Source organism: Aplidium turbinatum, chromosome 7 (assembly GCF_918807975.1).
Source record: "Aplidium turbinatum chromosome 7, kaAplTurb1.1, whole genome shotgun sequence".
NCBI lineage: Eukaryota > Metazoa > Chordata > Ascidiacea > Aplousobranchia > Polyclinidae > Aplidium > Aplidium turbinatum.
This window is the reverse complement of record NC_137478.1, coordinates 10,793,706-10,803,996: the sequence shown is the minus strand read 5'-3', so window position 1 is coordinate 10,803,996 and position 10,291 is coordinate 10,793,706. Positions and strand designations below refer to the sequence as shown.

General features: G+C 36.9%; 2 protein-coding genes across 2 annotated transcripts; both read right to left on the bottom strand.

The window, feature by feature from the left end:
* Window positions 1–4,623: 4,623 nt before the first annotated feature.
* Window positions 4,624–5,022, bottom strand: LOC145773743 (zinc finger BED domain-containing protein 5-like). The gene has a single exon (XM_082584878.1). The coding sequence runs from the start codon at window positions 5,020–5,022 to the stop codon at window positions 4,624–4,626; it is 399 nt and encodes a 132-aa protein (XP_082441004.1).
* Window positions 5,023–5,319: 297 nt separating this feature from the next.
* Window positions 5,320–8,338, bottom strand: LOC145773742 (zinc finger BED domain-containing protein 5-like). Its single transcript, XM_082584877.1, has 2 exons — window positions 8,313–8,338; window positions 5,320–6,331 (listed from the first exon to the last, which is right to left on the bottom strand). Exons 1-2 carry the CDS (start codon window positions 8,336–8,338, stop codon window positions 5,320–5,322), a joined length of 1,038 nt encoding a protein of 345 aa, XP_082441003.1.
* Window positions 8,339–10,291: the final 1,953 nt, after the last annotated feature.

Sequence of the window (10,291 nt, the reverse complement as noted above, 5' to 3'; positions counted from 1 at the left end):
TAAGGATCGATTCGCATTCACAATGCATTGAAAAAAAGTGTCGTCGAGCGGCTACGTTTAAACGACGATTGTCAGTTTTGTAGATAAGATATAAACCTAAAACGTTTCAGGTGCATAAAGCAAGACATATTCTTTTAATTTGCCAAAAATTTAATGATTTTATTGCAAAGATTAAGTTGCTGAGAATCGTTACAAGTTGGTGAAGTTGAAGTTATCACAAGATAAAGCTAGTACTTATTTTGTGCTACTGTTTAATTGATTCGTGTAGATGTATGATCGTGCTTTCCAACGATGGCAAAATTGTTAAAATCCGAGCAGAAATGAGAAAGCTACAGCACTTTCAGTGGAAGGACTATTTACCGATCACAGCAAACAGGAGTGGCGTATATTGAATAAGGATCGATTCGCTTTTACAATGCATTGAAAAAAAGTTTCGCTGGGCGGTTAGGTTTGAACGACGATTGCTCGTTTGGTAGATAAGATATAAACCTGAAACTTTTCAGGTGAATAAAGCAAGACATACTCTTTCAATTTGTAAAGGATTAATGATTTTATTGTAAAAATTAAATTGCTGTGAATCTGCACAAATTGGTGAAGTTTAAGTTATCACAAGATAAATCTAGTACTTACTTTGTGCTTGCATGTAATTGATTCAGGTAGATATATAATCGTACTTTCTAACGATGGCAAAGTTGTTAAAATCCGAGTAGAAACGAGAAAACTGCAGCAAGTTTAGTAGAAGCACTATTTACCGATCACAGAAAACAGGGGGTGGCGTATACTGAATAAGGATCGATTCGCCTTTACAATGCATTGGAAAAAAGTGTCGCTGAGCGGCTACATTTGAACGACGATTGTCAGTGTTGTAGATAAGATATAAACCTGAAACTTTTCATGTTCATAAAGCAAGACATATTCTTTTAGTTTGCAAAGATTTAAAGATTTTTTTGTAAAAATTAAGTTGCTGAGAATCGTTACAAGTTGGTGAAGTTTAAGTTATCACAACATAAAGCTAGTACTTATTTTGTGCTACTGTTTAATTGATTCGTGTAGATGTATGATCGTGCTTTCCAACGATGGTAAAATCCGAGTAGAAACGAAAAAACTACAGCAAGTTTAGTGGAAGCACTATTTACCGATCACAGCAAACAGTGGTGGCTTATTCTGAATAATCAATCAATCAATCAATCAATGTTTTATTTGTCAGTAACAGGAACATAGGTACATGTTTGAAATATGCAATATACACAGTACAAAAGTTACACAAGTTCCCATACCGACAGGGAGACAACGAAACGACCATACGGTCTACTAGTCAATTGCCACCCTACGGAAATTACGATTTTGCCATTTAAAATAAGCTTACAAGAGAAAAATAATAATTGAAACGTTCCCGCGCTTCAACAACAGCATACGCACAAAAAAAAAACATATTGATGATAACGTAGGCCAAAACACAAAATTCCATGAAGCAAGCAGAGAATAATAAAGTTTCCGAAGCAACTGACAAGTTGGTTTCCATAACATATCACTTACGATGCACTGTAGCTTTGTAAAATTAACGTTTTGATCTCTTTTTTGAAACAATGAAATGATAAGTTTTTTAGCCTACTTGGAACCTCTGACCAGAGCATTGGTCCCAATACCTGCATGGATTTCTTGCCAAATTCTGTGTTTGATCTGTTTATAAAATAATTGTTGCCTGTTTGATATCTTGTGTTATGCTGATGAATAGATGAAGCATTTGTAAATAAATCACAATACGTAGACGGATACTCATTCATATGAACTTTGTACATATGTTTTTTTATTTCAATGTTATGTATGTCTTTTAGTTTCAAGATGTTCATTTTGAAAAATAAAAAATTAGTGTGAGCATAGTAATTTTGTTTCGTAATTATTCTTATAACCTTTTTTTGTAATTTTATTAATGGATCCAGTGCACTGTCACAGGCCTTTCCCCAGCTTGAAATACAGTATTGCAAATGACAGTAAATCAAAGCGTGATACACATCTTTTAAAGTGTCTGTGTTGACATAATTTCTGAGTTTAAGCAACGCCCATGAACCTTTTGCTACTTTTCCGCAAATTTTATCTATGTGATATTTCCATGTTAATTTGTTATCTATGTAAACGCCAAGGTATTTTATTTGATCTTTTTGTTGAATGCTTGTGTTACCAATGTTAATGTTAAAATTTTTTATGTGTTTTTTATTTGTTATTAGCATGTATTCAGTTTTTGAGAAATTTAATGATAATCTATTAAGCTTCAACCAGTTGTAAACTTTTTGCATTTCGGCATTCACATTGTTCTGCAAATTTATTTCACATTTGTCGCTCATCGTAAGATTGGTGTCGTCAGCAAATAGTTTAACATTCATGTTTGTTGAATTTGGTAAGTCATTTATATAGAGTAAGAAAAGAAGGGGTCCCAATGTCGATCCTTGGGGCACACCGCAGGTAACCTGTCTTGAGTTTGAAGAGATTCCATTGACGACCGTGTGCTGTAGACGATTGCTGATATAGCTTTTTAACAATTGTAATGGAAGGCCCCGAAAACCGTATGTTTGCAGTTTCTGTATGAGAATAGTGTGATCAACTGTGTCGAAGGCTTTAGCTAAATCAAGAAATGCAGAGCAAGTTGTATCTTTATTATCTAGGTTAGTTAAGATGTTATCACAAACGTTTGACACAGCTAACGAAGTGGAATATTGTGGTCTAAATCCATACTGATGTGGTGTGATCAGGTCTTTTTTTGTTAGATAATTGTACATTTGTTCATACAGGCATTTTTCGAATATTTTGGTGAAGGGGGACAATAGTGATATGGGCCTATAGTTGGAACAATTTTTCCTGGAGCCACTTTTGAAGATTGGGGTAACTTGAGCGACCTTTAGTACATCAGGATATACACCTTTATCGATACACTCATTGAATAAGTTGGTGAGGAAAGGGGCGATTATTGGTGAGGATAGTTTGACAAATCTTATAGGTATTCCATCATGTCCCGTACTTTTAGAGACAGAAAGATTATTAAGATGTTTTAATACTTCTTCTTGATTGACAGGTTTTAGGAAAAAGGAGAATGGGACACTTTGCAATTTCAATAATGAGCCAGGAGACGGTAGAGGGATTTTAGATGCCATAGAAGGACCAATTTCTGTGAAATAATCATTAAAACAGTTAATTAATAAGGATCGATTCGCCTTTACAATGCATTGGAAAAAAGTGTCGCCCAGCGGCTGGGTTTGAATTCTAGGTAGTTATATTCAACACTCGACGTTGGTTTAATGATTTTATTGTAAAAACACAGTAAAATTGTCAAAAAATCCATATCCATTCCGCCTTATCACCTCCATTCCGCCGCTTTCTACCTTCCTTTTTTTCACCCTCCCAATAATAGTTGCGTCCGTTTTGTGACGTCATGTTGACCAGGGTGGCGGATTCTATACTTGCACCAAGATTTCTACATTTGTACAATTACCTAGTGATGGTAGCTACTATCTAGGCTATGACTTTTAATAAGGTCTGTGCATTTGTCAATTGATAGTTATGAGGTTTTCTCAGCGGGCGTCTTTAAATGTCGCGAACTCCGAATTCCTCACAAAACTTGAGAAGGTTTCTGCATTTGAAAGCCTACCGCAATAGGTTTTCATAGTCTCCCTAAAGAAGATAGATTTAGACTAGCAGCAAGTAATGATAAGGTTGTCTGTAGTCTAGGCCTATCTATTTGATGCAAACTATGAACAGTTGAAAACCTCATTGGCCATCAATTGTAGAAACCTTTCTCAAGATTTGCGAGGTTTGCTAGGTTTGCTACATTTAAAGAAGCAAACCTTGTAGAGTTGCCAGATTCCACAAAATTACCCAGCCAAAAACACGTTTCAAACCAATTTTTTTGCAAGTAGCCCAAAAAGGAGCCAAAGCATATAGGCATTTTAAACACACTTCAAATAAACAAAACTTTTGGAAAAACCGGTTTCGTTTAAAAAATATTCCTTACATTCTAAACACACACAAAAACTTGTCATTAGGAACTTCTTCCTTTTGTGTCACACGGCGTAGCCCAGGGCTGGAACTACGGTCACCTGCAAAAGTTAAGTTTTATTTATCGTCTGCAGCCCGGTTTTTAGAGAACCAGTGATTAGTGAACTCACCCAACCATGGTCTAAGGGATTAAGTATTGATTCTCGAATGTCTGACTACCAAATATTGCGTTAATATTACCTTTCAAGTTTCAACATCTCACAAATGTTGATCACAATAGCATTGCTTTAAATGTATTTATATCAAAACCAACCATAACCAACAAAGCAGAGATTTTGATATCTTTTTACTGATAAAAATAAGACATCAACACTAAACAAATAACATATTCAAAAGGGTTTTAAAAAACATGCACCCGATAAATAAAACGCCAAGAAAAAAAAAATACAATTAAAAAAAATACCATCTGGCAACTTTGTGGTTTGCTAGGTTTGCTACGTTTGCTAGGTTTGCTACGTTTGCGAGGTTTGCTACATTTAAAGACAGCCATTTCTGCTGTTGCGTAACAGAAGCAAGTCTTGAAATACGTGGTCGTGTTTTTAATAACGCTAGACGCATATCGTCTTCGACGTTTAGTTAGTTACAAGTATTGGATTTGATATGAACGAGAGCAGAAAATCCACTTTCACAAAGGTAAGTGGAGGCAAATGGAACAATAACACGTAATGCTTCCATCGATACTTTTGGGTACGACGGCACAATGGCGCACCAAAACTGAGAATGTGATTTTTTCAGGAACATTTCATGACTGGCTGAATTCCTTAAATCCAGTAGTTTATCTTGAATTTCCTCCGGAACAGTTGCCATGTTTATCACAGGAGAAAATGGATTCCGTTGAAATGCTCCAACCCCTTCTGTCAGATCAGGAAAATACTTCTGAAATTCTTTTTCAAGCGATTGTAAATGCTCACTAATTTCCGGTTTTATTTGTGCACTGAGACTTGCAGATTCAAATTCAGAGAGCTTTTCAAACATTGCAAAGTTGCCCTGATTAACTTTGCGATTCCAATTTTGTATCTTTTCTACAAATCCACACAAAATGTCTTTGAATTGCAAAATGTTTGTATCAGGCCCTTGTAGTCTCAAGGTAAACTTATTCAACTGTTCCGTAATGTCAGCCAAATAAGCCAGACCCTGCAACCATGTTTTGTCACTGAAGAGGTTGATGAAGGTACCGTATCTTTCTTTTCCATTTCCAAAAACAACTTGATTTCGACTCTATTGCAAAGCTGTTTAAATAACTTGCAAAGCTGTTTAAATAACTTGCAAAGTTTAAATTAACTTGCAAAGCTGTTTAAAAGACTTGCAAAGCTGTTTAAATAGACGAGAGGTGGTGGCGCCCTTCTTGACAAAATTGACTATTTTCACTACAGAATCAAGTATATTCTTCAAAGAACTTGGAAGAGTTTTGCAGGCAAGCGTATATCGATGTATCATGCAATGTACTCCTATGACTCGAGGAGATTTTTCTTTAACTTTCATTTGGAACCCAGATTTGCATCCCAGCATTGCCGGTGCTCCATCCGTACATACGCCACAGAGCTTTTCCCACTGCAAGCCTTCAGTTTCGAAAAACTTTGAGACGCTGTCCATCACATCTTGGGCCGTAGTTGTAGTTTCCAAAGCATTACAATACAAAAATTCTTCGTTGAGGTCTTTCATATGTACGTATCGAACAAAAACCAAAAGTTGCGAGCATGATGCGATATCTGTTGATTTGTCGAGTTGTATAGAAAACATGGGAGAAGATTTGATTTCCTCCATAACTTGCTGTTTGACGTCTGTCAACATGTGCAAAATGCGTCTTTTAATTGTGTCGTTAGATAAAGACACTTGTTCAATTTTCTTTGCGTTTGTTTCGCCCAAAATCAACTTTACCATCTTCAAAGCACAAGGCTCCACAATCGTTTCTCCCAGCGTATGAGGCTTTTTTTGCTTGGCAATTTGTAATGCCACTTCAAAAGAAGCCTCTATGCTTGCAGTGCTTTGCTGTTGAAAATAACCACTAGCATCCAGTTTTTGCCGTTTCAAAGACAATTTATGTCTATGGAAGAATGACAAATCTTTTTCGGTATGCTCTGGGTGTGTCTGCTGCAAGTGACGCTTCAGCTTTGATGGCTTCGTTGCTGAGGACAGCATAACATAAAACGCATTGCGGTTTTTCCTTGCCACCCTCTGACACTGAGGTAAACCCCATTTCAAGATAACTTTCCGAGTACTTTCTTGATTTAGCCATACTGGTTTAGTTTTAGTAAGCAACACAATCTCCTTTGTTACACGTTGGCTGTAGAACAACTAGCTACTTTGCTTCAAATATGAACGTGACCACATGCCCTTGAAATCACTGCAGCTGCGTTCTCGTATTTATCATTGTGGTGTCATAACTCGTATTTATCACAATAGGTCTACAGGAGATGAATCAAAATAGTTTTTGTAGGCTATTGTCACATCTTAATAGGCAATTAAGCAAATGTTCGATCCTATTACCAAAAAAACACGATAATAAACTGCAAATAATTTCCTAAAATCTTAATTTAATCGCGGGCCCCCTGGAAATGCTTCGCGGATGAAAACAGAATTTTATTAGACAGCTAAAACTGATAAAGTTGAATTTAGGTTTAATTCAATGACAATAGTTGCATCGCACTTACCCTTTTATAGAAATGCTCAGAATTAATTTGCACTAGGCTACAATTATACAATGAGCATCAGTTCAATGTGTCAGCATTCTAACTAATACATAATTTAGAAAAAAATGGAAAATACACCAGTAAATCCTTTACATACAATTAGAGATGCACCGATACCAATATTTTAGTCGATACTTTAGTGTTACAAAAAGAAGCAATTTTAATATTTGCAAGGTATATATTATATCAAATGCTAAGTTTTCGCTTATTTGCATAGAACTATGAAAAACCGTGATTGAGCACGATTGAAAAACCGTGATTAAGGCCACCGTGATTGAGCACTTGGGTATAACTAAGGGAAGAAACATTACATCATAACTGGAGTTTCTGAAAAATTAATAAAGGGTTTGCTCAAACTAGGGACAGTGGAATAACGGGACAACTCGCTTTATTGATTTTTCTTGCGATATGGACAGCTGGAGGCCATGGAGGGTCACTGCAAAATTTAAAAATTGGCAGAACTGCAAAAATTTTTGTTTGCTTTTACGCAAATTCATTTTTAACAAATGAAATGCTATATTTTGCGTGAGGTTTAGGATGCTAGAACATCAACAGAACCTTGCTACAGCAGTTTGAGGTTAATTACTGTTAGGCTACTACTGTAGCGTGAAATCTATTGCTGCATTATTATGACTAGTATGTAGCATTACATAAGCATGATCACATCTTTTCATACATTTATTTTGGCAATAGCCTACACACTTTGGGGTCCACGTCTTTTAGGCGCTGACAGTTAGGCGCTGGTCTAATAGGCGCGCACACTGTGGCGTCTGGATATTTAGGTGCGGAGCACTGTGGCGCCCGGTCATTTAGGTGCTATTCCTAGTAAAGTCTGTAGATTGTATCAGCTTAGCAGGTAGGGGCGTAAGGCAATGCTTTTCACACAAAATATTATATTGAACAGGAAAATATATTGTTTTGTTAATGCTTGTGCGTTGTTGGTCATGGCTTCAGTGAGTGAAGTTGCTTAAACCGCCAATGCTTTTTCACACAAAATGTTATATTCAACAGAAAAAATATATGGGTGAAGCTGCTTAAACCGGGAATGATTTTCACACAAATTGTTATATTGAAGAGAAAAATATGTCATGGCTTCTGTGAGTGAAGCTGCTTAAACCGGCAATGATTTTCACACAAAATGTTATATTGAAGAGAAAAAGATGTTATGGCTTCCATGAGTGAAGCTGCTTAAACCGGCAATGATTTTCACATAAAATGTTATATTAAACAGAAAAATATGTTGTTTTTTTAATGCGCGTGTTCAGCATTTATTTGTTGTTTGTCCAGGTTTGCGTCGGCGAAAGCTTTATCAATAAATTATTCAAGTTTCCGAACATGTATGAGTTCACTTTTAGTTAGGTCAAATAACTACACTAAACGTCAGTAAAAAATGTACCGTAGCCTGCATTCAAGCAGGCGGTAGGCTTGAGTGAAGAGTAACTTAGTTTTCCGTCAAAACCCCGACTGGTTTAATAACGAGCGAAGTCTCACCATTATGCTTGCAACTTGTAGCCAAGGTGTAGCCTATATGCTCTGTAGAAATGTATTCATGTGAACAATAGTACAGCGTCTTACGCGTTCTCGTCACATGGCCAATCCATCCTGAACAAAAGTAATTGCGTAAGATAACAGATTAAATAAATTTCCATCTGGCTGCAACTTGTGTTCAGGATGCATTGCAAATGTCCTGTAGAAATGTGCTAATATCAAGAGTAGTAGAGCGTTTTCCCGCACCTCAACTCCACACGATCTATCCGTCTCAAGTAGAAGTAATTATTAAAGGTAACAGATTGCACAAAGCTGCGCCTTTAAACCGGCAACTTCTACTACAGAAGTACGTGTCCTGTGGAGATCAGGTGGTCTACTGGTCTAGTAGACCTCAAGCTGTAGTTGCCCCAAATTTTGTCATAATACTATGACCCTCCAGCAGAGATGTACATTTACGCCGCATATTTGCGGCGTAGACTTTTTGTTTACGCTAACGCTTGCGGCCACATTTTTTTGGATAGTTTGTGCTTGAGGCTACGCCGTAAAGTTTTCGCGGTTTTTTTAGCGCATAGCGTCAACGCATACTTTTTAATGTATTTTTTTTCGCTACAACATGCCAATACCTTCCAACGCTGCAGTTGAAAAAATGTTTTCAATGGGCAAAGACATATTGGAACCAAAACACAGCAAAATGTCAGATGAACACTTTCAGATGCTTACAGTGTATCTTCTTGGAAATTCAAAATAAAACTTGTTTGTTTTGAGTGGTCTATACCGTGTGAATGTTTGGTACCTAGCAAACAAAATTAGTTTACGCTAGTGTATGCGCTGACGCCGCCAACTTTTTTTACCAGTTATGTTGACACATACGGCGTATGGTTTTTCGACCGTTTGCGTTTACGCTGACAGCGTCAATATTTTTTGTATGCGCGTACATCACTGCCCTCCAGTTTACACCTTCTTTTCGAGTGAGCAATCCCCTACTTCTACCATCCCTAGCGCACACTTTCCAAATAGGCTATCATAATTGATAATAAGATGTAAAATGTTAACCAAGTCATTTGTGTAGTTGCACAAAAACTATTCGACAAGTAGTATGCAACCTAAGGGCGGTAATCACTTGAACATACTGATATCCCGTTGAACCACGGACCATCAAGCAATGAGAAGCTACGCTGTTCATGACGTCATCAAGGTTGCCTCTCGGAACAAAGGAAAAATGCAACTTTCCAGCACTGCTATTGCTCTTGTTTGTTGTGTAATTACTAGGGCAACCAATTTTTTGACCTAAAAACTTGAAATTTTGACTTTATAATTTACAAATTTTGACCTAATTTTGACAAATAACTTTCTTCGTTTGCAACTCAAACGTGAAATTTAGAAATCAAACCTTTAGGTAAGGACAGCTTCTTTTCTATTGAAGTATGAGAAAAATGTGGAAGACTCAACGACACCACAGCTAACGAACAGGTAATGAAAGTCACTCAAAAAACTGCAAAAGATAAATATGGAGTGTCTAAATATCCCGAAATTACTGAGGGGGTTCTGCAGTATTATACTTCAACATCAAGTAATGTTTCACATTATCGCCTTTGAAGTTTCTGTCTCTCGCCAAAATTTTTCCGAAAATAGGGAAGCTTCTCTCTACTGATACAGAAGTTGCTTGGGAGTTCCTCAGCCGGCTATAAAAATGTGGTGAAATATCATCTCGTCCCATTTTCACAATGCACTTGATGCCATTCCTTAAGATTCTTGCTTGAATATATTTTCCAATTTGGCAGCCATCAACACCAAATTTAAGAGACCTCATTTTCTGGTAAGCTTCTTGAATGGTGTAACGGCTGTTTTCCATCTTCTGAATTATATCAAACAGTGCACTATACTGCTCCTCTATTTCTACAAGGTGAGTAGCTAAATTTGGAGCTTTTACAGCATCTTGAGCACGCCGCAGCAAGACACCACCAATCCACCATCATGGAAGCCTTCCACGATATTTGTTACTTTTGGTAGACTTTTTGAATAATAGAAAGCAGCTTTCAACCAAAAGCCCATCTAGTTACATTTGG

Bases quoted from the DNA above. Each gene is read 5' to 3' on its own strand.
- LOC145773743 (XM_082584878.1), bottom strand. From the start codon at position 5,022: ATGTTTGAAAAGCTCTCTGAATTTGAATCTGCAAGTCTCAGTGCACAA.
- LOC145773742 (XM_082584877.1), bottom strand. From the start codon at position 8,338: ATGGATTGGCCATGTGACGAGAACGC. The intron at 6,332-8,312 runs GTAAGACGCTGT...GTTGTTCTACAG, and splicing joins TGGCCATGTGACGAGAACGC to CCAACGTGTAACAAAGGAGA.